Source organism: Protomyctophum bolini (genome assembly GCF_963924005.1).
Source record: "Protomyctophum bolini genome assembly, chromosome: 22".
Lineage (NCBI taxonomy): Eukaryota > Metazoa > Chordata > Actinopteri > Myctophiformes > Myctophidae > Protomyctophum > Protomyctophum bolini.
Window position 1 is genome coordinate 35,172,332 of NC_137883.1, and position 26,918 is coordinate 35,199,249.

General features: G+C 44.6%; 2 protein-coding genes across 2 annotated transcripts in view; one reads left to right on the forward strand and one right to left on the reverse strand.

The window, feature by feature from the left end:
• The first annotated feature begins 2,185 nt into the window (after positions 1-2,185).
• Positions 2,186-6,493, forward strand: pbdc1 (polysaccharide biosynthesis domain containing 1). The gene is made up of 6 exons (XM_080794418.1): positions 2,186-2,225; positions 3,458-3,523; positions 3,836-3,895; positions 3,984-4,124; positions 5,208-5,319; positions 5,454-6,493. Exons 1-6 carry the CDS (start codon positions 2,196-2,198, stop codon positions 5,546-5,548), a joined length of 504 nt encoding a protein of 167 aa, XP_080650544.1. The 5' UTR covers positions 2,186-2,195; the 3' UTR covers positions 5,549-6,493.
• Positions 6,494-11,007: 4,514 nt separating this feature from the next.
• The window catches only part of xpo7 (exportin 7), a gene marked incomplete at its 5' end in the record, with an annotated part of 56,169 nt that continues 40,258 nt past the window's right edge, over positions 11,008-26,918 (reverse strand). The window contains 8 exons of the mRNA XM_080756581.1: positions 11,008-14,577; positions 16,625-16,752; positions 18,254-18,352; positions 18,976-19,133; positions 19,939-20,077; positions 21,570-21,784; positions 22,973-23,055; positions 23,185-23,292. Coding sequence (XP_080612707.1) covers positions 14,484-14,577; positions 16,625-16,752; positions 18,254-18,352; positions 18,976-19,133; positions 19,939-20,077; positions 21,570-21,784; positions 22,973-23,055; positions 23,185-23,292 — 1,024 coding nt within the window. The 3' untranslated portion in view covers positions 11,008-14,483. The remainder of the gene's footprint in view (positions 14,578-16,624; positions 16,753-18,253; positions 18,353-18,975; positions 19,134-19,938; positions 20,078-21,569; positions 21,785-22,972; positions 23,056-23,184; positions 23,293-26,918) is intronic.

Sequence of the window (26,918 nt, forward strand, 5' to 3'; positions counted from 1 at the left end):
CTTCTGACATCTGAGGAAAACACGGCTGAAATTGCACACAGATGTGCTAGCTAGCTATGTGTGCGTGTGAGTGTGCACGTGTGTAGGTGTGTGCGCGACTGAATGTGTGATTATGCGATTGTGTGAATTGGTGTTATTTCAAAGAGCAAAAACAATAATGTTTTTGAAGTACATCTCACCAGCTCAGCATTAAAGGAGAATTCCATGCTATAAGGCTTTCTTACCTTTCTTTGTAGTTGTTACGTCCCCACCAAAGAGGTCCAGGTGTTTTTTTGTGCAAAAACTTTATTGGCCATTTCCCCTACCATAAGCCCTCAATGAATTGCATTGCATGGAATGGGAATTGAATGGGGCTATGGGGTCTTGTGCTAATTTACTTATTTCCATCGAAATAAGTAGTAAAGTGTGCCGCTTGGGATATTATTTACATTATGAAGAGAGGATATATACAAAAGATATATAATTTTGAGCGAACACCCCATAGCCCCCTTCAAATCCCATCCATTAAATGCAATTCATTGAGGGCTTATGGTGGGGGAAACAGCCAATAAGGAGCACAAAATAACACCTGGACCTCTTTGGTGGGGACGTAACTATACAAAGAAAGGTAAGAAAGCCTTTTAGTATGGAATTCTCCTTTAATTTGTGGGTTTTAGAGTTAACCCATTCTGACCGGGCACCCATTTTGGTGTTAGTATCATGTTATGCTTTACCTATTGAAAAATAGCAGATCTACAAGCTCATATCGCGCCACCGAGTGGCGCGATACGAGCTTGTAGGTCTGCTATTTTTGAAAAATTCGAAGAACGACTGACATTTTTAGAATCTGATCTCAGGTCAGAATGGGTTCATCAGACCAGTGTGTGTCCAGTGGAAACCTCGTATGAATCTGATCTCAGGTCAGAATGGGTTAACCGATACGACACCATTCCCATGGGTGTGTTCCGAAAACAGATGAGTCTAAATAAAGCATCAGTCCATCTGTCTCACATCCTCAGGATGTGCATCATGTGTAAAAAGGGATAGAGAGAGAGAAAGGCAGAGAGTTAAAAGGTTTAAAGAACTGTATGAAAACCTGCAAAACCCGTCAGTCCGTCCGTCGATCCGTACGTCACGCCTCCATATATGGTCGTCACTGAGCCCATCACGCCTCTTGACACGCCGTTTCCATAAAGATCTAACAGATCTACAAAGAGAATTTAATGTTTGTTTTTAGTTTAATTCAGTTTGTTTAAAAAAAAAAAAACGCCATTGACAATGAAGGGAAAATTTACACCATCGTGTCCCCAACACAAACATTAAATGCCATTATTAACAATAAAGAGAATTTAATGTTTGTTTTGTCACCGTTTGTTTTACATCACCATTACATCACCTAATCATAGAAACATGAGTTAGACTTTAATATATTAGCGCCCTTCACTTCACACGGGTGTGGTTTTTGTTCTATTAATTTGGTCATTAAGGTCCACAGAATGAGAGGCCTGCTCTGCCGGAAACACAGGCAAAAATGTATTAAGAGGAAAGTTAATTCATTAATTCATTATTAATTAAGAGAAAGTTTTGGGTCTGTGGCTCTCTGGGACCCCCAATTTATATTGCAAAATCAATGTTAATTTAACTCTGAGAGTGTACAGATAAGTATAGAGAAATCTGAGAGTGTACAAAACAAGGGTTCATTTGGTTCCAAACTATCATTTGGCTGGGGACCCCCTGGAACTCCCTCAACCCTCAAGTACCCCTGGGGGTCCCCGGACCCCACTTTGGGAACCACTGTTGTAAACAGACTATATTTCTACAATGGGTTTTGATACTTTACTATGTGAGACAAGTACCTCTTCACTGATAAAACATGAAAAAGCCACACTGGAGTCCAGTGTGACTGGACAATATAAAATAAACCAATTTTCGTTTTTCAATGTTGGGACACATTTGCAGCACCGCAAGATATAAGGGATTCAGGACCATACTACGCTGTTGTTGAGTTAACCAGAACACCAGAAGGTGGCAGTATAGTGTCAACACAAAGGATGTAAAAGCTGCCGTTAATAAACCCCAAAAGAAGAAAACGGCCAGATCTACAAGCCCACACAGCGTCACATCCGCGACGCGCTGTGAGCTTGTGGATCTGCTATTTTCGTTTTGGCGTGCGACACCGTCGTAAAACGAAGCATAGATCATCACATCTAGGCATCATGGCGTCGAATAATGGACTCGCATCTCTGGTAAACATCTGTATTTATGTTCTTATGTTTGTATTTTAAATGCATAATGAGTCCATGAGTGGAACGGTGTGGTTGATGATCAGGATTACATAAATTTATATTCCTCAGAAATCAACAACGACTTGGTACCAACTGTTTTAATTGCAAACGTTATTGTTATGCCATATATGCTTATGGACATGAAAAAAACACGTGCGGTTCGTTTTAAAGCCTACATTATAGGGAGGTTTAAACATTATACATTAATTAATGTTTCAATTAATACACAAATGTATTTTGTATTGTAGCCTACAACAGTGTTTAATTGCTCCCAAGTTAAGGTTGCTGTTCTTTGAATCAGAATTTAAGCTAATTTGTTTTAGAGATCATGTATAATAATATAAATGAATGCAAGGGAATTCATGGGCACCTTTTGTACATGTTCTATATGTACCTGAGAGCGGCTATACTACACAACAGAACACAAATTATGTTTACAAGACACTGACTGATGGACTTACGTGCTCACCTCGGCTCTTGTACACCTTTTCAATGCATTCTTAATGCAATCAATGCCAAAGCAGATTCAGCTGTGTGATGAATGACTGTCCAACCACCACCACCACCACCACACACACACACACACACACACACACACACACACACAGCCTGCCGGCTTTAGCCATCTCCTAAAATGGTTTCGCAAACATCAACCATAGTTTATCAGTGGATTAATAAGTCCCACAACAAACATACAATTAAAATGAGGTCTGTTTGTGTTTGTCCTTTTTTTTCTTTGTATAATGGGATGCGATCTGCTTGTATTAAATGGTGTTAAACTCACCAACATTGCAGCTCTACGCCAAACTTGAATCATCCTCTTTCAATCTGCCAAGCTTTTGTTTCATAAAAATCCACCGTAGACATGTTGTGAGCTACTATTATTTTGTGTTGGAGTTTGGAAGTGCTCGTTTTCATCCTGCATTATTTTGTGCAATTTTTAAACGGGTGTTATGCAAGCCTGTTGAGTGATTTCGAACGCTTCCAAAATTATAAACAGACAATTATAATCTCTGCTAGAGCCGTAAAAATCTTCTCTTATGGGGGTCCCTGGCATATGTCATCAAATGGGGGTCCGCAGGGCTAACGTTTGGGAACGACTGCTCTACATAACATGCCTGTCTTAATCTATCCATTATTGGCTAATAGTTAAATGTGGTGATATAATAATCATAATGTTAATGTTATTACAGGGCATCGAGGGCATGTCATCAGCTGCTCATGCGCTGTCTCTTCCAGCTGAGGCCTATGGAAATGATGTAAGTGTTAAGATGTCACTGATGATATTTATTTAAAAACAATTCACATATTATTAGCCTTATTGTCGTCACTGACTGGCGTTCCCTGTCACCACGACTAATTTCAGACATTTGAATTCCACAGAAGCCTGAATGCTTTCAGATTGTGTATTTTCAGCTATTAGTTGTTTTAATTAATATTACAGAGATTTGACTGAAATGATCAAACCTATAGCAACAGAATACATGTTCAGACGTGTCTTCCATTAACCATGAATGGTTGCTGAAATGTCATAAAAGCAAAAGGTTGACCTGTTGCCATGTGCTTTGCAGCCCCAACTGGAGGTGATGTGGGCGATGAAAGCCTACAACCACGCAGAGGTCTACTTCAATGTAAGACTGCTTCAAGCTTTCTAGTATACATTAAATCACATTTATACTTATTTGCCGTTATAAATGAACGAATCCGTTTCCTCCTCAGCTCATCTCATCGGTTGACCCTAAGTTTCTGAAGCTGACCAAGGAGGACGATAAGATCTACACTTCCTTCAGGGAAGCCTTCAGCGACCTCAGCATCCAGCCGCTCGATCCAGACGGCCTCAAGTCTGACGAGGGCAAAGAGGTGTGTTTTAGAAAGGTTTTTTTATGTCTTAACCCATTCTGGGCGGGAACCCCTTTTGGTGTTTTAAGCATTATGTTATGCTTTAGCTGTTGAACAATAGCAGATCTACAGGCTCATAGAGCTCACAGGCTTGTAGGTCTGCTATTTTAGAAAAATCATGAAAATGTGGCGCACATCTTTGAATATATACTTTCAGAGCAAACATTTGTAAGTAAAATCTTTGCTTCTGGGGGGTCCCTGGAACTACATATTTTCCGATGGGGGTCAGCGGCCAATTACATATAATTCTAGGGGTCCTTGACATGAAATATTGAACACCACTGATACAGAAACATAAGGTTTTTCAGATCACTTTCAGGATTTTGAATGACATTTTTAAAATTTCGACATCTGGCCTCAATGTGTCAAGTTCAGGTGTTCAGACACTGCTTGCCTTTGTGCACTAACTAACCTCTGTTGTTTGTGTGTAGAAATGGCGTCCGTTCTGTAACCAGTTTGACCACTAACCTCTGTTGTTTGTGTGTAGAAATGGCGTCCGTTCTGTAACCAGTTTGACCACTAACCTCTGTTGTTTGTGTGTAGAAATGGCGTCCGTTCGGTAACCAGTTTGACCACTAACCTCTGTTTGTGTGTAGAAATGGCGTCCGTTCTGTAACCAGTTTGACCACTAACCTCTGTTGTTTGTGTGTAGAAATGGCGTCCGTTCGGTAACCAGTTTGACCACTAACCTCTGTTGTTTGTGTGTAGAAATGGCGTCCGTTCTGTAACCAGTTTGACCAGTAACCTCTGTTGTTTGTGTGTAGAAATGGCGTCCGTTCTGTAACCAGTTTGACCACTAACCTCTGTTGTTTGTGTGTAGAAATGGCGTCCGTTCTGTAACCAGTTTGACCACTAACCTCTGTTGTTTGTGTGTAGAAATGGCGTCCGTTCTGTAACCAGTTTGACCACTAACCTCTGTTGTTTGTGTGTAGAAATGGCGTCCGTTCTGTAACCAGTTTGACCAGTAACCTCTGTTGTTTGCGTGTAGAAATGGCGTCCGTTCTGTAACCAGTTTGACCACTAACCTCTGTTGTTTGTGTGTAGAAATGGCGTCCGTTCTGTAACCAGTTTGACGGGGTCATTGACGACTTCAACTACGGCACTTTGCTCCGCCTGGACTGTGAAAGGGACTACACAGAGGAGAACACCATATTCGGTATGTCACCGTTAATAATAATAATAATAATAATAATAATAATCCAGGAGAACACATTAGGATGCCGTTGTGGATAGAGTTGCTAGTACTGCAATTAACACATTTGTTTTCCCTGTCGTCTTCTTCTCTTTCAGCTACCAGGATCCAGTTCTTTGCCATTGAGATAGCTCGCAACAGAGAGGGCTTGAACAGCCCTATTTTCAATTCTAAAAGTGACAATAAGAGCTAGCTTAACACTTATCCCATTCCCAATGCCTTTCCCAAGACCGCCTTCTACAGCCATGTAACCCGTTAACCAAGGAATGAGGCCTGTATTGTTTTCATAGCAACCCCAATCTCACAGAAATACATAATGGAATTGTACATACACGACTAGAAAAGCCACAAAATCCATTCCGTACATATAATTTGACCCTGAAATCCTCCCCATAGACAATAACGGCGGGGCGCCGTCTCTACACGAACTTGAGCCACGAGAGACACCACCGAGCGGCCCGCGAGTTGCCGCGTCGAGTGTTGCAAAGTTCGGTTGTAGCCCCGTATGGACAGAATAGTAAATAATGTCAAACCCGAACTCACCCAGCCCCGACCGACCCAGCCACGGTGAATTAAATAGCACTTCTGTACTGAACTCACCCAGTCCCTGCGATATACTAGCGTCATGTCCAGGGGGTGTACTTGTACATCAAGCTGCCTCACGCTACAGAAACAGGAGATAGGCTCCTGCCCTATGATGGCTCGGCAAGGCTACTTACTACTGAACCCACCCAGCCCGACCGACCCAGCCACACTGAAATAGCACTTCCGTACTAGTGAAAGCAACGCCTCTGTCGCGATCAAAACAGTAGTAGTGTCATATGTACGGATTTCGGGTTTTTTTCTAGTCCTGTATGTACCGGTAAATATTTCTGTGAGAACAGTCTGTTTCATAGGAATGCAAAGTTATTATAAGCAGTGTAAAAAGACCTGATTTCTACTTGGACGTGCACCTACATGTCGTGCACCGAAAATAGCTGATCATCTACAAGCAGTCATCAACAACCACGTCACGCTTTGACGTCGTCAGCTTGTAGATCGGCTATTTTCGCCGTGCGACACCAACAATGCGCAACAAAGTATTAAATCAAGCCTGACAATTACGTGATATGTGAACCGGGCCGAAGAGCTGGAAAACTGTCTAAAAATAAAATTACTTCTAGCTGCAATCAGTAACTTTCATGTCCCATCAGAGATTTGAACACGGGTCTCCTCTCTCCTCCCACCTGGAGTGCTGAAATGCCTTCCGCAGTCGTTAATTTATATTGTATTTACTATTTATATATTGTAACATACTCTAGTCCATACCACGCAGATGTTTTATTCATGAGAAGTTATTGATTGCAGCTTTAGAGACACAATTGTTTCTTTCGTCTCAGATCGGTCCTGTAATATAAAACTAAAGCATAAATATCAAGGTTTAGTCCTTTTCCATTTGACAGGGGAGATTCACCCCTGTAGTTAAAAGGTAGGGTAATAAGGGATTATTAGATCTTTTTGCAATCCGAATATAGAGCTTTATCATTTTGAATGAAAAATATTTCACTTACCCTACCTTTTAAAAATAAATCACACCAGCTCGAGGCTTCTAAAATAAAGTCCGTCTTTCATACGATGCAGTAAAACGTTATCGGAAACCAATCCCTTGCTTTTTCCTCCGTCGACACTGACGACGACAGCAAAGTTGTGCTGCTGTATTTTCAGTTAGTTTTTTTTTCCTTAAAATTAAAGTTCCACAGTACTCTGTGTTGATTTGAGTTTTTTGACGGTCCCACTGGCCTGCTGCCTACTTGTATCACTGTTGTATGTTTAAGTTTACTACTATGTGGGGAGGAGGAGGCCCAGAGTAATCTAGTAAGAGAGTGGCGACACTAGCGTTGACTCCCATTGTAACAATGGAATGCGGAAGTGCTCAATCTATCTCAATGGGATAGTTCCAGCCATAGGAGCAATGTTTGGAACTATAGCCCATAGGCACCCACTTTGTCTCAATGGGATAGTTCCAGCCATAGGAGCAATGTGTGGAACTATAGCCCATAGGCACCCACTTTGTCTCAATGGGATAGTTCCAGCCATAGGAGCAATGTTTGGAACTATAGCCCATAGGCACCCGCTGCGCCTGCTACTCTCCTCCTCTACACTCCGAGTAGGCCGTCAGGGAATCTGTAGGTACCCGTCTGGGAACCACTGTACCCTATCTTCACCCCCCGTACCCTATCTGCCCCCTCCCCCCTGTGTGATGGACACGACCACAGGATCAATACATTACCTGATTGTAACCATGCTGTTCTGTCCTTAAACCCTCAAGCCCTGAGATAATAATGTAAAAACCTATACAAATAAAAAAAAAGACCATATCGAAACAAATGCATGCATGGCAGCCAACACTCTTTCATAAATAAACACCTGTCTTAACCTTAGTAACTTGTCCTTTGTTTGTTAAATGTATAACCCAAAGGTGTGTGTGTGGACTAAATTATACTAATGGTTTAACTTGTTAGTATAATTCCCCATGAGTCAAGTCCCATGAATTTTGGCCAAACGAGGCATGAGTTAAGGTTTCATTTAAAAGAAAATTGCCAATACATCATCACACGTCATCAACAAATATACTTAATACTTATTAGTGTGGTTGCTATAGGCAGCCGCAACACACTATTGTTCTCGGATCAGAGACTTTTTGCCAGCAAAGTGAAGCTGTTTTCTTTAGGGGCGCTAGCCCCTCCTATACACGGCTTTTGTCCCCACACGTCTCATATTTGCCACTGACAATAAAGGGAGAAATGAGGACAAATTGTGGCAACACAAACATTAAATGCCATTGACAATGAAGGGAAAATGTACGTCATATGTAGACGAGCAAATCGGCTAACCGGGTTAAATAAATTCAGTTGTTCACGAGATGATGTATTAATGATAAGAGCTGCCCCTCACTTCACATTTTTTCCTATTAATTTGGTCATTAAGGTCCACAGAATGAGAGGTCTGCTCTGCCGGAAATAACGTGAAAGTTATGGACATTTTTGTATACCTCACCATAGACAACCAATATAAGGCAACATTTCATCATACTTTAAAGTAGCATGTGACAAACTATAGGGGTTTCATTATGCTGAATCCATTCAAAGCATTCGTTTTGCACGAAAAACACTCCTTGGCCCAAATTCAGCCATATCCACATTTGTGATGACGGCACATTTAGGCCAAGGAGTGTTTTTCGTGCAAAACTAATGCTTGGAATGGATTCAGAATCATGAAAATCATAATTACAGTATGATGAAATTCAGGTTGCATGCCTAAAGAGCAGTGGTCGTTGAGGGGGTTCCAGGTGGTCTTCAGCTAAATGATGGAGAGTTGCTATAACCACATCTTTAAAGTGTATAAAAGAAAATAATTTCATTTTCAGTCTACACAATTACAGAATGTAGAACAATTATTTTTGATCAACATTTAGCTTAAAAGTATGAAATTGTATTCAGACAAAAACTTTGCCAACAACAACAAACAAATATTCTTTAGTTTTTGGGGCCGAGAGGTTAACGGTCATCAAATGGTGAATACATAATGGACCTTGAAAACCACTGCTAAGGTATGGGCTTAACGTGACATATGTGGAAGTTATGTGGGAACAAAAAAATCACACCCGTTTGAAGTGAGTGGTGCAACTACGTGAGGGGGTTCGCGGGGGGGTTCCAGAAGGTTGACAGAGTTACCGTGTGGCAGTCCCTCTATTGTACTGTACTGTACTGTCACTGTAATGTACTGGCACCCCCGAAAGCATCATATACATACAGTTAATACGTGTGTGTGTGTGTTTGTGTGTGCGTTAGGTTGCGCACAGATGGTGAAAAACAACCATTCTGTTTTCGTGCTCACACACACACGGCTCCGTAAGGCAGTGGTTGCACCGCTCAACAATCTGGCCTTGACAGCTCATAAATGCAAACAGAAAAGTCCCATTTGCATCATGCATGCTCATAGTGCATACCCTCCATTGATCACCCTCTGCTGGCACAAATGTGAATCCATCCATTTTCTTCCCAACCACGTGCTGTAGTAGGCCTACATCTATTTTTTCCTGGAAATGAAAAAAAAATATATACACATTTATCAGAAAATGTATAAAACCCAAATATATATATTTTTTTAAACAAAGCAAAACTGCCTCAAAGTTGGTATTCTGACTTTGGATATTGTCAGTTTAGTTGCATGCGTCATTCATTATATCACCACCACGTGTCATTATATTTTATATACCACTTCACCTGAATCCAGCTCCGATGCTTCAACATGACAGACACTGCTTTATATACCTGTATAGATAGGCCAAAAATAATAAGCAGGACTTTAAAACATTACAACTTCTGCAAAGAGGGAGAAGCAACTCCGTCTCCGGAGAAGAGATCCAGTGCAAGTCATTTTACACTTGGTTGCATGCTGAAAATAGCTGATCTACAAGCTGCGATGCGTTGTGAGCTTGTAGATCTGCTATCTTCAACGAGTGTAAAAATCAGCCATTCCGACGCCATCAAGGCCCGCCAAAATACATTTTAGTCGACTACAACTAGACTAACATAGTTACTAAATGTAGTTACTAAAATGTTACCAAGACTAAATGAAAACTATTCAAAAGACTGCCTCCTGCCTGGAACAATTTATTTTGAGACGGGGGAAGTTTTTAAACTTACTACATGCAAGTTTAAAACTTACAAAACTAACATGTAAGTTTAAAACATGTAAAACTTACATGTAGTAAGTTTTGGGGTTCCTTGACATGAAATAGTTTTTAGAACCACAGACAAGGAAACACAGGTTTTTCTGAAAACTGTCAGGACTTAGAAGGCATTTTGTAGAATCATCCTCAGGTGTCAGGACTTAGAAGCAAGGGCGGCCTTAGGAATTTGGAGGCCCATTTCAAGATAAAATATGAGGCCCCCATATATACCTATGACATAATTATTCTGTTGATACAAGCGTATTGATACAAATAGTTTTGACTGTTCGCACACAGCCATTACCCTCGACGATTACACAGCAACAACACCTCATCCTGTAGTCCATTCACAATAAAGTGTCTCCCCTTTACCTCCCAATGCCACACATTTTACCCTGCAGGTTATTAACAGGAAATAGAGAGCAAGGCAGCGAGTGGGTTGACTGAAGTGAGGCCCTTTTTTTAAACTAGCTCCTCGCCCTACACACTTCCACTCGGTTTGAACATAGATATATAAATAATAGAGACGGCACTGGGATTCCCCTCCCATCCAGTGCCGTCGCTATAGATTTATATATCTATGCTCAAACCAAGTGGAAGTGTGTAGGGCGAGTTTCAAAATGGGGCCGACGGTCAGTCGGAGCTTGGAGCCCGCCTGAGGGTGCAACCGAGCAGGAGGCCCCGTTTCAATTGAAACTGGTGAAACATAGCAAAGGCCTCCTACGCTTAGTTAGAAGGCATTTGGTAGAACAGTCCTCAGGTCTAAATGGGTTAAGTAGGACTTAACCCCTTGACACCCGTGCTCGCAATGCTTCGGCGAGTTTCGCTGCGAAGATATTTAGAGCTTCAGAACGTTTTTTTTTTAGTTTTAAAATCGTTATTATATAAAATGAGACCGTGACAAACAAAAGTGTACAAACCAACGAGGTTTATTTGCAGTCACAATGCTTACACTATAAGTAGCAGACATCCAAACAAAGTCCAACAGCTATTCACTCTATGTACCCAAAACATTCACATCAGGGACACAAACAAACCAAAAAAAAACAAAAGAAAAGAAAAAAATTAAGAAAACTCAAAATGAACATCCATGAGTGCTGGCATGGTTAATGAGCTAGTCGTTTCACACAAACAGTTAGCAGCAACGTCGTAGAAGAAGGAACAACAAAGTTGCTAGTTATACTCCTGTCCGTCCGTCCGCGGTCGTTTCTCTTTCTTTTTATACTGTTCTGTAATTCCCGGCCGTTTTTTAGAGGATTTGACGCCATAGGTTTCTTGAGATTGATTAAAAAAAACGAAAACGAAACGAAAAATCGGTTTAAATTCCTTCAGATATGAGCTCTGACAACGTGGACCAGCGGGGCCGTTCCAGCTTTTATAAAAGCCCCGATTCGCCACTTTCCGTCGCAACGAAAACAGCAGGAGCCGCCCTACTATATAGCTTGTGAGGCGTCGCGGAATGTCGCGATGCGTCGCGAGCTGGTCGTAGGGCGTCGGCCGTTTTCGTCGGTTTGCGACGGGAGCATAATATAAATGCAGGCAGAAAGAATAGTCGCGAGGCGAGAAGCCGCCTAGATACCCTGGCTTGTTTGGGCCCCTCCCCCCCCCAAAAGAAACACCGTCAGGAGGTTCTAGCAGTCGGTCACAGCACCATGGGACACGGCACGCACACTCAGTCACCAGGGAGCCATTTTGTTTCCCTTCACCACACACACACACACACACCACACTCACACACACACACACACACACACACACACACGAGAGGACTCCACTGCAAGGACCCTTAGTTCTAAAGAACGCAATCGGTCGGTCACACACACACACACACACACACACACACACACACACACACACACACGGACTCCACTGCAAGGACCCTTACTTCTAAAGAACGCGGTCGGTCGGTCGGTCGGTCCGTCCCATAAACTGGGGGTCCCCGGCCATCCATCCATCCATCCATCCATCCAAAGAGAGGAGTGTAAACAAAATGGTGTGAAACTGCCACCTGGCCTACCAGAGGGTAAAATGGAGCTATTACCATTATTGCTTGCACATCAAATCAATCAGACTGCTTAAAAAAAAAGAAAAAAGAAATGGGGAGAACAAGCGAAGTGTGTGTTATCGTAACTATGCACATCAGACCTATACTGTAGTGGAGAAGGGCTCAGGGCAACAGGGGGGGGGGGGGGAGAGGGTCAGCGAGCTGCCCCCCATCCCCCCCTCACCCCCCCCCCCCCCGTCGTGGCCTGGTCGTGCCGGGGGCCGCCATGCGGCCGGCTGTCGTATAAGAAGAAGGGAAAATGGCTATTTTATTTACATCGACTCCGACCCAGAGGGGCAGAGAAACATGTATTGTACAAACTGTGGTCTGACTCCCAACCTCCTCCTCCTTCTCAAGGTAGTGTAGGTCTCTCTTCCTCCTCACCCCAAACCCAGCCCTAAAAGGCTTTCTTTACACACCGGAGAGGACTTTTATTCCTTTGTTTTACGCGATTGATTCGCCCCAAGAAATCTAGATATATATTTTTTGTTTTCCACCCCCACAACTGATTGTGTCTCGAGTACATTCACACAGGATCCTGATTACGTGGAGATAAAGCAACGCATTTTTTTTTGTTCTCAGGAAAGAGGTTTGATTTTGCCATGAATTTAATTTAAAAAAAAAGGCATAAACTAATATTGTTTGATGCACATTTTTAGAAGCGTTTCATTTTTATATATATTTTTTTAAGTCTTCATAAATAATCACCACCGGTGTGTAAAAGGCCTGGTTTATGTTGTAGTCGCGCGCTGGCACCGGAAAATAGCCGATCTTACAAGCTCACAATGTTTAGCTTTTAGATGGTTTTAAACCCATTTTTGGGGCGGGAACCCCTTTTAGTGTTTTAAGCATCATGTTATACTTTAGCTATTGAAAAATAGCAGATCTACAAGCTCATAGCACGGCACTGAGTGCCACGCTACGAGCTTGTAGGTTTGCTATTTTTTTGGAAAAATAAAATCTTGAAAATGTGATGCAAATCTTTGAATATAATATATAATATATTCTTTCAGAGCCAACTCAAATCTTTGCTTCTGGGGGGAGGGGGGTCCCTGGAACAACATATTTTCAGATGGGGGGGGGGGGTCGGCGGCCAATTACATATAATTCTGGGGGTCCTTCACATGAAATAATTAGAGTAATTAAATAGTTTGAGAACGACTGACATAGAAACATGGGGTTATTCAGAAAATTGTTGGGGTTAATGTGGTGTTTCTACGACACAGCGTGCAACCCAAACATAAAGCAGGCCATACGTTAACGTAATAAGAACTCTATCATCCACGAATACTCCATAACTCAAGTCGACGCACTCCCTCTCTCTCTCTCTCTCTTTCGTTCGTTCGTTCGTTCATTCGTTCGTTGGTGTCTCTCTCTCTCTCTCTCCCTCTCCCGCCCTCGCTGTGAAAAGCTCGCTTCCCACAATTTTTAAAGACAGCTGCACTAGACTCACTACACTGTAAAAAGATCAGTCACACTTTTTTTTCTGGTTGATTTTTTTTTCTTTTGAATTCAATCATCAATCATCATCATCATTATTATAAACATTGTTCAAAATGTTATGAAAAAAGAAATTTACACTTGTGTTGTGTGTGTGTGTGTGTGTTTTTTTTGTTTGTTTTCTCTATACAAGGCAGGCAGAAAGCAGGTTACTATGTTTAAACCACCCCCTCCCTCCCTCCCTCCTTCCCTCCCCCCCCCCCCCCCAACCCGCCCCCAAATCATTCCATTCCAAATCCGGAGCCGGCGCCCGCCTCCTCTCGCAATCGTGTTCCGGTCCGTGGTTTCCCTCTTTCCAGAGTGCGTAGAAGTTGTGTGTGTGTGTGTGTGTGTGTCCCGTCCCCCCCCTCCCCCGTATATATTTATATATGTATATATCAAAAAGGGTGGGGTGGGGTGGGGGGTGGAGGGAGGGGGGTCAAGTGGGGGGGGGGTGGTAGACGACAAAAAAAACTAAATCAGGGAATGAATCGATCGGTGCGTAAAACGTAAAAGAGGCGACGCCGGATGGTATCGTGTTTCGTTTGTGTGATTATTTAAATGGATATCGCCGCAGCCCCACCCCACCCAACAGCGCCCCCGTGTGGCCACTGTTGCCCATGCAGCAGCTATAATGATAATAGTATCTCTCTCTCTGTGGGGGGACGGGGGCGGGGGGACGCTTTAAGAAAAGAGGCTCTCTCCCCAGGCATCCTGGCCCGAGGAGGGGGAGGGGGGGCGACGCGGGTGAGGGGGGTAGGTGAGGCGGTGGAGCCGCGGCGGGGGGCGGGGCAGGAGAGGGGGGGAGGAGGAGGAGCGGTGGTAGGAGGGAGGGGGGGAGGAGTAAGACTGAAGAGGAGGAGGAGGAAGAGGAGGAGGAGATGTGGAATGTCAGCTCATCATGTCGTTGCTGTTCACGCCGTACGTTGAGTTCTTCATGCTGTCGTTCACCTCTCTCCTGAACACCGACAGGTTCTGGGTGAACCTACGCACACGCACACACACACACACACACACACACACACACACACGCACACGCACGACACACACACACGCACACGACACGACACAGGCACGCACGCACGCACAAACCACACACGCACAAACACAAAATTACCGTATTGCTGCGGAATATAAGACCACTCTGATTATAAGACGACCTCCCATTTTTCAAGACTCTTTTGTGGAAAAAGAACATTGAAATTCAAATAGTCTCTAGTCGCCGATTATAATACGACCCAATGTTTTTTTTTAAGGATATGTCCATAACCAACGTATAGTCTTAACCCATTCTGACCGGGAACCCATTCTGGTGTTGGCATCATGTTATGCTTTAGCTATTGAAAAATAGCAGATCTACAAGCTCGTAGCGCGCCACCGAGTGGCGCGCTACGAGCTTGTAGGTCTGCTATTTTTGAAAAATCGAAGAGCGACTGACATTTTTTTAATCTGATCTCGGGTCAGAATGGGTTAATCAAGACCAGTGTGTGTCCAGTGGAAACCTCGTATGAATCTGATCTCAGGTCAGAATGGGTTAATCAAGACCAGTGTGTGTCCAGTGGAAACCTCGTATGAATCTGATCTCAGGTCAGAATGGGTTAATCAAGACCAGTGTGTGTCCAGTGGAAACCTCGTATGAATCTGATCTCAGGTCAGAATGGGTTATATTCAGCACCATAGGAGTACAGTATGTCATGACTGAAAATGTTACGTTGTTGTTTAGGCATCGTCGTCAATAAAGATGTGTCCGACGTGGTCAAAGGCCTGGCCTCGTCTGTGGCTCAAAGTCAGTCTCCAGGTATTCCACAGAATATGTACGGTATGCACATTATGGAGTCCACTGGTACTAGTGGTTCTGAAAGGTTTTATTTTCAAGGGGACCCCCTGAGAGTGTACGGGCCCAGTCCATTTGTACACCCATAATCATTGCTGTGTGTGTGTGTGTGTGCGCGCGCGCGCTAGCCTGGAATGGCCAGACTAATATCACTGCCTAAATATTAAGTCTGGAACATTGGTGGTGAAGATGCATTTCCAAGGGGCGGGGAAAAAGTCTCACTTTGAATAGTGGGCTCTGATTGGTCACCCACAACTCTAGGGGTGAGGGAAATGTAAGAGTGCCAGACCAATCTTATCTCCTCAGGGATTTTCTTTTTCCTGTGGCAGATTTGTCTGGTTTCCAGGCTCTCTGGCCCAATCCCAATCCACTCCCTTGCTGACTCAATGAGCCCTCACTGACTTAGCTGAGGCGTTCATGTGAAGTCTGCGAGGGCTTGAGGGGTGTCCCATTTGAAATGGGTAAGTCAGTGAGGGCTCAGCCCCGCCCCTTTATGTGCCCTTTGCCAAAGTCAGCGTCGATGCTGACTTTGGGCTGACTTTAGCAAAGAAATTACCCACAGTTCATAGCGTTACCAGGGGAATGAGGGGGATCCTCCAAACGTCAATCATTTAAATATGCAAATTAGTTATGTATCGCGATTAGAATGTCAACAAACACAATAGTGCTTTCTCACTGTTCTTAAAACGAGACGGAATGGAAGGATATAGGCTATATATTTAATAACAATAATAATAATAAGGGAAACATGATGAGAAATGACTAATGAGCAAAGTAAAAGAATATGGAAATGAAATGTATAATGAATATTATTATATATGAATATTACAACCCATATCACACAGGAAAGTGTATTTATGAAACTAATAATAATAAAACGATCAGCTTAAATACTAAAATAGACATGATAGACATGTATAAATAGGCCAAGCATGTAGGTATAGGCACTGGCTGTGAATATGGAGAGTTTTTATAAAGTGTCATGGACTCATGCATGGCGGACTCATCTTCAAAGTGCTGTCCCATTTCTTTCACAACAATGTGGAGCCCTTGCAGCCTCTCACCCTCAAGCACTTACAGCTGACGTCATTAAAGTCAATGAGGGTCCAGGGCTCAGGGCTTGAGGGAGGCAATTGGGATTGGGCCTCTCTCTCTGTGTGTGTGTGTGTGTGTGTGTGTGTGTGTGTGTGTGTCTCACCTGTCGCGGTTCTTGGTTAGCAGGTTGCGCTCGATTCCCTCCATGAGGTTTTCAAAGCATAAGTGCATGGCTTGCTGCTTCTCCGGAGGCTGGCTGTTCACAATGCTGTTCCTCAGGTCGGCGAAGTACTGCAGGACGCACAACAGTAGAAAGCATAGATGCACTGTAAATATCACTCTACAGTACAGCTGGTCCTCTAGGATGAGAGGAGGCTAAACGTTTTTCAGGGCAAGGACCCCCTTTAGCTGAGAGAGAGAGAGAGAGAGATGAAGCAGGGACCCCTTTAGCTGAGAGAGAGAGATGAAGCAGGGACCCCTTTAGCTGAGAGAGAGAGATGAAGCAGGGACCCCTTTAGCTGAGAGAGAGAGATGAAGCAGGGACCCCTTTAGCTGAGAGAGAGATGAAGCAGGGACCCCTTTAGCTGAGAGAGAGAGATGAAGCAGGGACCCCTTTAGCTGAGAGAGAGAGAGATGAAGCAGGGACCCCTTTAGCTGAGAGAGAGAGAGATGAAGCAGGGACCCCTTTAGCTGAGAGAGAGATGAAGCAGGGAACCCTTTAGCTGAGAGAGAGAGAGATGAAGCAGGGACCCCTTTAGCTGAGAGAGAGAGAGAGAGATGAAGCAGGGACCCCTTTAGCTGAGAGAGAGAGATGAAGCAGGGACCCCTTTAGCTGAGAGAGAGAGATGAAGGGGACCCCTTTAGCTGAGAGAGAGAGATGAAGCAGGGACCCCTTTAGCTGAGAGAGAGAGAGATGAAGCAGGGACCCCTTTAGCTGAGAGAGAGAGATGAAGCAGGGACCCCTTTAGCTGAGAGAGAGAGAGAGATGAAGCAGGGACCCCTTTAGCTGAGAGAGAGATGAAGCAGGGACCCCTTTAGCTGAGAGAGAGAGAGAGATGAAGCAGGGACCCCTTTAGCTGAGAGAGAGATGAAGCAGGGACCCCTTTAGCTGAGAGAGAGAGAGATGAAGCAGGGACCCCTTTAGCTGAGAGAGAGAGAGAGATGAAGCAGGGACCCCTTTAGCTGAGAGAGAGATGAAGCAGGGACCCCTTTAGCTGAGAGAGAGAGATGAAGCAGGGACCCCTTTAGCTGAGAGAGAGATGAAGCAGGGACCCCTTTAGCTGAGAGAGAGAGAGATGAAGCAGGGACCCCTTTAGCTGAGAGAGAGATGAAGCAGGGACCCCTTTAGCTGAGAGAGAGAGAGAGATGAAGCAGGGACCCCTTTAGCTGAGAGAGAGATGAAGCAGGGACCCCTTTAGCTGAGAGAGAGATGAAGCAGGGACCCCTTTAGCTGAGAGAGAGAGAGATGAAGCAGGGACCCCACGCGCTACATAATGGAATTTTCTTTGGTTGGCCTTTCCTTCTGCACCGTACTCCTTTACTTCCTTGTTTGCGGCCCGATTAGAATGGCTCATAACTCTAAATCTACGGCGCTCTCCCAGGGTACAGGCTTTAGTTCCGACATACTATTGATCCCAAACCTCAATCCCTAACCTAACCATAACCGCAAGCACGGGAGCAGCGCATGTCGGACGATCACATTTTCGCATCGCATCGCATGTCCCCGACAAATGTGGGGGTCCTTAACATGAAAAAGGTTAAACGGCATGCTAATACATTTATTGTGTATTACCTTCTCGTTGAGTAGGATGAGACCCAACAGCGGTCTGGACATGGACCACTGGTTCCGGCAGTCCTCAAAGATGATGATGTTCAGAACTGTGGACAGCATCTGTGAAAAGAAAGCAACAGGCTAATCTGTTTGAACCTCGACACGGAGATTCTTCAGCATCTATACGTTCCACTTCAAGCCTAGTGTCCCTATTCTAACCACAGTGTCAGAACCCTCTCTGGCGCCTATATGCCTCAGTCCCTGGACCGCCACCCGGGCCCTGGTATCGGACGGTATTCTGTACCGAATCGGAGACGTGGTGGGTCTACTACCTGCTGGATCATCTCTAGGTTAAAAACATCTCAAGTTAAAGGTTTAGTGGCGGCTGTGGCTCAGGAGGTAGAGCAGGTCGTCCAATGATCCCTGGGCCGGCGGTTTCGAATCCCGGCTCCTCCTCCTGTCCACATGTCAAAGTGTCCTTATTGGGCAAAGACACTGAATGTGGGGACATTGCCTCCAATGAGTCGGTCGGTGTGAACTCAGCTCGCCACCGTCGGTGTGTGAATGTGGGAAGTGATGAGTCGGACGCTGGCGTCGACTGTTCGCCGCTTCACCTCCCAATAATGTATGAATGAATGAACCGTTGTAATGCTCTTTGAGCACTTTGGAAAAGCACTATAAAAATGCAATTCAATTCATCATTAAAGTAGCGGTAGATGTAGGAGACGTGGTGGGTCTACTACCTGCTGGATCATCTCGGGGTGTTGCTGCATGATGAGCAGGAAGCGGTCGTCCGAGGCCATGGGCGCCGGACGCTTCTTGGTGGAGCGCGACAGCTGCTTGAACAGGTAGGTAACGATGTGGTCCAGACTGGAGCAGCACCCTGTGCACACCATCGTATCTGCGCACACGCAGAGACACACGGAGACACACACACACACACACATACACAGACACACACACACACGTTTGTATGAGTCAGACTCACTCGATCTTCCGCCTCTTGAGACTCCTCCTTAACTTAAATTGAGTTATGAGAAACCTCATAACAACATTTTTGAGGTTTCTTTTTGGCATAAATCAGTGCTATTGAACGCCCTTACGTCTGTGTGTTGTTTCGAAAATATTGAACCAATGGAAAGTAGTAAAAAGTGCTTTGGACAAAACCTCTTAACTCCATTGGACCCTCAAAATGTCTGTCTCATGGAAGTAATTGACAATATATAAAGTTACAACACCAACTTTGATGAGGCTGTATTGCTTTGTTTTAAAAAATATAAACTTTTCTTAATTTCCCGAAAAATGAACATTTTGGAGTTATGAGGTTTCCTCCCGACAGCAGAGATATTAAGTAAACCTAACTCTAAAAATGGGTTTTTACCATAAAACAGGCCTTTTTCTTTTGAGGACCACAAAAATTATCCACACGTCTATTTCTCATATTCCACTGCCCCTAAACAAACACTCTATAGTAAGTATTACTATCAGAATATAGTGCTATAAACACACACACTTTCACTTAATCTAACTTTAAATATTTTAAATTACTGACGCATTCGTATTTAATAATTTGTTGCTTTCAAAATCTCGAAACGTTTGATTTTGTCTGAAAGATTTTTCCAACAAGGAAACGGAGGATTCGGAGGATTACACAAAAAAACCATAATTGCAATCGTCTGAGATAATTGCTGCCAGATTAATCTTACCCAGCGCGGTGAGCCCCTCTGATATGGAGGACAGGATGTACATGACCACATGAGGCTCCAGGCTGGCGATGAAGTTCATGTGGTCCTGAGTCAGCACTTCCAGCAGAGAGTAAAAGGACTGGCTGAGCTTGGGGTAGTCCTGAGTCACCGCAAAACACACAAACATGAGTCAGCACTTCTTCCAGCAAGCAGAGAGCAGCAGAGAGAGAGAGATGCCTTCCTCAGAATCAACACATTGTTGTTGATTCTGAGGAAGGCCCAAAATGAGGGCGAGAGCGAGATCAGGCGAGTGAGTTGCTGTTGCCGAGTGTTGCGAAGTCACCATCGTCCGAGTTATGTCCCGAAAGGGAGAGAATCGTAAATTACCCCCCCTTCCCCTAGTCTCGGTAGCTCCGAGACGTCTTTTGGCGCGGGTGGTGAACCGGGAGAAAAGGAGCATTCCGTTTTGCCTGGTTGTCCAATCATACTGTAACATTATACCTGTATACCGGTATGTGTCTGGAGAACTCGCCGGTTTACCGACTCGCCGCAGCGAAAGTTCTTCATCAATGTCCTTCATCAGTGTAGTATCTCAAACCCACAGATTTTATATATATTATAGTTCATCTACAAAGTGATCAAATTATTTTGTGCAATGACATGGTCAGCTATTCAATGATAAAAAGGTGAGCATGTGAATACCAATGATAGTAGGCCTACCATTTCAGGATATCGTTTACTAATAAATTACATTGTTTCGTTACTTTGGTGTTTAAACTTTCAGCATTTCCACTTCATCTAGTGTAAACTCTAAACAACTATCCTCTCTATCTCTCAATTCAATGCAATTTAAATGAAGGTGAAGTAAAAACTAAAATGCACTAAACCACGGTTTGGTTTAGTGCATTTCTCCGGTAGTTCTCCGGTATCCCCTGTATACACAGTACCAGTAAGTCACTGTGGGGAAGGCTTAGTAACAGTCTGTATAGAGCACCGAAGTCTGACGTCACTTTCAGTAGAGGGCGTCAGTCCCCAGGTTCATGTATTTTTTTAGTTGCATTGAAATCGCCATAGGAGGATTTTTAGATTGCTTCATATAAGAACTGTGTTTGAAAAATAAACACGTCACCCCGGCCGCTTCACTCATATGGATATGAAGAATCAACTGACTGAGAGAAAACGCTAATGTTACTGCTACTGAATTAGTTAGATTTCCGCTAGAAGCAGACTGTATCATATATGAGTGACTGACTGTTGCAAACGATACAGAGACACCTCCCTGACAATAACACAGAGACAGCTTGTTTATTTTTGGACCACAACGCTTATAGTAGACGATATTAAGATCACCCCATGTTATTCTCCAAAGAGAAATTACTTCAGCGAACCAGGGGAATCGAAGGGATGAGCGACTTCGGTGCTCTATACTGGTACACGTACCAGTAAGTCACTGTGGGGAAGGCTTAGTAACAGTCTGTATACTGGTACACGTACCAGTAAGTCACTGTGGGGAAGGCTTAGTAACAGTCTGTATACTGGTACACGTACCAGTAAGTCACTGTGGGGAAGTCTTAGTAAACAGTGTCCATACACTACGTACCAGTAAGTCACTGTGGGGAAGTCTTAGTAAACAGTGTCCATACACTACGTACCAGTAAGTCACTGTGGGGAATGGAGAGCAGCAGTTTGATGAAGGTCTGCAGGGCGTTGTCCAGAGCGTCGTCGCCATACAGCCGGAAGACTCCGAAGTTGACGTAGTTTCCGCTGAGCACGGCCTTCAGCATGGCGAAGCACACGCTCACCCCCTTCAGCTTCACACCGTACACCTGGTCCTTCGGTACCTCCCCCAACGTCAGGATACGGTTCCCTGAGAGGAGAGGAGAGGAGGCATGTTAGAGAGGCTTCGCCCCATCAGGATACGGTTCCCTGAGAGAGGAGAGGAGAGGAGGCATGTTAGAGAGGCTTCGCCCCATCAGGATACGGTTCCCTGAGAGAGGAGAGGAGAGGAGAGAGGCATGTTAGAGAGGCTTCACACCGTACACCTGGTCCTTCGGTACCTCCCCCAACGTCAGGATACGGTTCCCTGAGAGGAGAGGAGAGGAGAGGAGAGGAGAGGAGAGGAGAGGAGAGGAGAGGAGAGGAGAGGAGAGGAGAGGAGAGAGGTATGTTAGAGAGGCTTCACACCGTACACCTGGTCCTTCGGTACCTCCCCCAACGTCAGGATACGGTTCCCTGAGAGGAGAGGAGAGGAGGCATGTTAGAGAGGCTTCGCCCCATCAGGATACGGTTCCCTGAGAGAGGAGAGGAGAGGAGAGAGGCATGTTAGAGAGGCTTCAGCCTGTACACCTGGTCCTTCGGTACCTCCCCCAACGTCAGGATACGGTTCCCTGAGAGGAGAGGAGAGGAGGCATGTTAGAGAGGCTTCGCCCCATCAGGATACGGTTCCCTGAGAGAGGAGAGGAGAGGAGAGAGGCATGTTAGAGAGGCTTCAGCCTGTACACCTGGTCCTTCGGTACCTCCCCCAACGTCAGGATACGGTTCCCTGAGAGGAGAGGAGAGGAGAGGAGAGAGGTATGTTAGAGAGGCTTCACACCGTACACCTGGTCCTTCGGTACCTCCCCCAACGTCAGGATACGGTTCCCTGAGAGAGGAGAGGAGAGGAGAGGAGGCATGTTAGAGAGGCTTCGCCCCATCAGGATACGGTTCCCTGAGAGAGGAGAGGAGAGGAGAGAGGCATGTTAGAGAGGCTTCAGCCTGTACACCTGGTCCTTCGGTACCTCCCCCAACGTCAGGATACGGTTCCCTGAGAGAGGAGAGGAGGGGAAGACCAGGACAGAACCAAAGTGCAACATGGTTGAGTTTTGGCTTTTTCTGCCTTTATTGAAAGTAGAGACTGACAGGTAATGGGGGGAGAGAGAGATGGGGGAAGATACGCTGGTGAGTCGAACCAGCGCCACGCCGTCAGGCTGGCTCAGCAGCCTTGGAGCCCAGACGCTTGAGCTAACCGTCAGGGCCAACGTTGTTGAGTTTGTAAGGATTTAAAGGTTGAACATACCGTAGGTCGTGATCATCTTGCTGGTTTCTCTGAACAGCAGGATGCCATTCGGTGAGGAGACATCAAACTGGAGCCTTTGGGATCTAGAAAAACAAAACCAATGTTTCTCATTATATATCCACCGCAAAGAGCCCCAACAACTATACAAATCATTTAGAGAACGTGACGTCCAGCGCGTTCGCATCGAGACGGAGCAGCGTGATCATACGCACCTGTTGTGAACGAGCTCGGCCATGAGTTTGAGGACAGGTGTGGTGCATGCTGGGTCATGGTACCACAGCTCTATGGCTCTCTGCAGGATGGGCATGTAGGCTGGATATCTGAGAGGCCCAGTGAAGGTCCAATACCACACCATTTAGACACCACACATATTCATCACACATCTTCACCCAGTGAAGGTCCAATACCACACCATTTAGACACCACACATATTCATCACACATCTTCACCCAGTGAAGGTCCAATACCACACCATTTAGACACCACACATATTCATCACACATCTTCACCCAGTGAAGGTCCAATACCACACCATTTAGACACCACACATCTTCACCCAGTGAAGGTCCAATACCACACCATTTAGACACCACACATCTTCACCCAGTGAAGGTCCAATACCACACCATTTAGACACCACACATCTTCACCCAGTGAAGGTCCAATACCACACCATTTAGACACCACACATCTTCACCCAGTGAAGGTCACACTACCACACCATTTAGACACCACACATCTTCACCCAGTGAAGGTCCAATACCACACCATTTAGACACCACACATCTTCACCCAGTGAAGGTCCAATACCACACCATTTAGACACCACACATCTTCACCCAGTGAAGGTCCAATACCACACCATTTAGACACCACACATATTCACCCAGTGAAGGTCCAATACCACACCATTTAGACACCACACATCTTCACCCAGTGAAGGTCCAATACCACACCATTTAGACACCACACATCTTCATCACACATATTCACCCAGTGAAGGTCCAATACCACACCATTTAGACACCACACATCTTCATCACACATATTCACCCAGTGAAGGTCACACTACCACACCATTTAGACACCACACATCTTCACCCAGTGAAGGTCCAATACCACACCATTTAGACACCACACATCTTCACCCAGTGAAGGTCCAATACCACACCATTTAGACACCACACATCTTCACCCAGTGAAGGTCCAATACCACACCATTTAGACACCACACATCTTCACCCAGTGAAGGTCCAATACCACACCATTTAGACACCACACATCTTCACCCAGTGAAGGTCCAATACCACACCATTTAGACACCACACATCTTCACCCAGTGAAGGTCACACTACCACACCATTTAGACACCACACATCTTCACCCAGTGAAGGTCCAATACCACACCATTTAGACACCACACATCTTCATCACACATCTTCACCCAGTGAAGGTCACACTACCACACCATTTAGACACCACACATCTTCATCACACATCTTCACCCAGTGAAGGTCACACTACCACACCATTTAGACACCACACATCACACATCTTCACCCAGTGAAGGTCACACTACCACACCATTTAGACACCACACATCACACATCTTCATCACACATCTTCACCACACATCTTCACCCAGTGAAGGTCACACTACCACACCATTTAGACACCACACATCACACATCTTCACCCAGTGAAGGTCACACTACCACACCATTTAGACACCACACATCACACATCTTCATCACACATCTTCACCACACATCTTCACCCAGTGAAGGTCACACTACCACACCATTTAGACACCACACATCACACATCTTCACCACACATCTTCACCCAGTGAAGGTCACACTACCACACCATTTAGACACCACACATCACACATCTTCACCACACATCTTCATCACACATCTTCACCACACATCTTCACCCAGTGAAGGTCACACTACCACACCATTTAAACACCACAGATCAGGGCGAGGGCCAATATTATATTTCCACACTCACTCCAGAGGGCCACGTTGCATATACTGTCGTAGCAAAAATATTGTGCTATATTTGAATTGAAATTCTGAAAAAGAAAGACCTTTTTTTTATTGGAATCCTGAAAAATAACCTTTTTTTATTTAATTTAATTTAAAATGAATTTTGTTAGTTATGTTAACTTTATGAACAAAATCCAAGCAAATTGGACATACAAAAGCGGGTCATGTTTGCATGTTTGGAATTGTGACAGCTTAAATCAATAATATATATCAGTATTATGATATTAACCTGAGGGCCGCATTAAGTGAAGGTGGGGGCCGCCAGTTGCCCATGTATGTAGCGGTATGTATAACATTGTCTCACTCAACAGTAAACAAACCAACATACCGTACAGTATGCAGGATATCTGCACATTTCCAAAGTTACAATTGAATCACTTTTAAGACACTTTCAACACCAAAAATTGGCCAATTATTGTCAAATATTACTTAAGCAGAAAATAGCCGATCTACAAACTCACGACAACAGCATAAAGCAGGGCTTATACTGGGTTAAGTGATTCTACTTTAGCGGAGCACTTTCACCGCTTTAGATCTCACGCTAGCGACACGTTAGGCCTTTAGCAGACGCTCTTGTCCAGCACGGCTTAACGGCAACAGGCAAGGCAAACGCAGAGAGACAGTGAGGTGCCTCAGTAAACTAGGCTCACGAGTAACCCAGTCTTAACAAATCACTGTCATAATAGCACTCTGCACATCTAAATTGCACAAGTTGTTGTACTTATTCTAACTTGGGGTCTAACTTGGATATATATCCTTCGGTGGTTTAGTGGTGGCGAGCTCTTGTGTAGTTCAGCATGTTCATCTAAACGCAATATGCGGCACAACACAGAGTGACATACATCAGTTTTAACCCATTTAGACCTGAAGACGATTCTATAAATGCCTTCAGAAATCTTAGATTTTCTGAAAAACCTATGTTTTTATGTCAGTGGTTCTCAAACTATTTCATGTCAAGGACGCCAAAAATTATATGCAATTGGCCGCAGATTTGAGTTATAAACGTTCGCTTTTCAAGATTTTTCAAAAATAGCAGATCTAGTTGCTATTTTTCAATATCTTAAGTATAACATAATGCTAAAAACACCTAAAAGAAAAGGGGTTCCCGTCCAGATTGGGTTAAGTAGAGAAACTACTGCTTTTCAGCGGTAACTAACTTAGTGTGAGGGTTTTAGAACCAAGTGTCCTAATGCGTTTTAAATGGACATACAAGATTGGGTACAAACAGCACGCCGCCTTGTTGTTGGAACTCTTGCCCTCAAAAAGAGGACAATGAGACGACTGTCTCGTCTACACTGGAGTTGGAAGAGAGAGAACTGAAGGAGAGGACTAAAGGAGATGGAAGAGAGAGAACTGAAGGCTTCTTTCAGTTCAAAACGGATGTTATTGACCGTGTTATGAAGCGGTCGTCAAGAAGAGTGACAGGTTGACAAAAGGAAGTGGTTCTCAAAACGGGGTCTCCTGGGGAGGTTTCCAGGGGATCCCCCATAGAGTATTAAAAGGATAGAGGACTGATTCATGTCAGTGGAAGTTGCTCAGTGGCGTTTTGAAGCACCCGGAAGGTGCGCATTTCCGCATTTGGTTGGTCCAATGCGGAAGTGCAACCGAGCGCTCAATGTTAAAGCCCAGCTGCACGGGGTTTCGACCCGTCATGAATCCACGGGTCCGCCTGCAGTACCTCCTCTTACCGCTAGGGCCCAGACAGTGCTTCAACGTTGGAAAGCCTCACTGGCCCCTTGGGATCCCCCCCCCCCCCCCCACTCCAGAAAAAAAATGTCAATATTATAGCATCAGAATCAGTTTGTTTTGACCGTACCTTTTTATCCCACTATTTTGCAACCCATTTTTTTCCACCCAGTGTCAATTATCTAATATAATCCTGGGCTCCACAC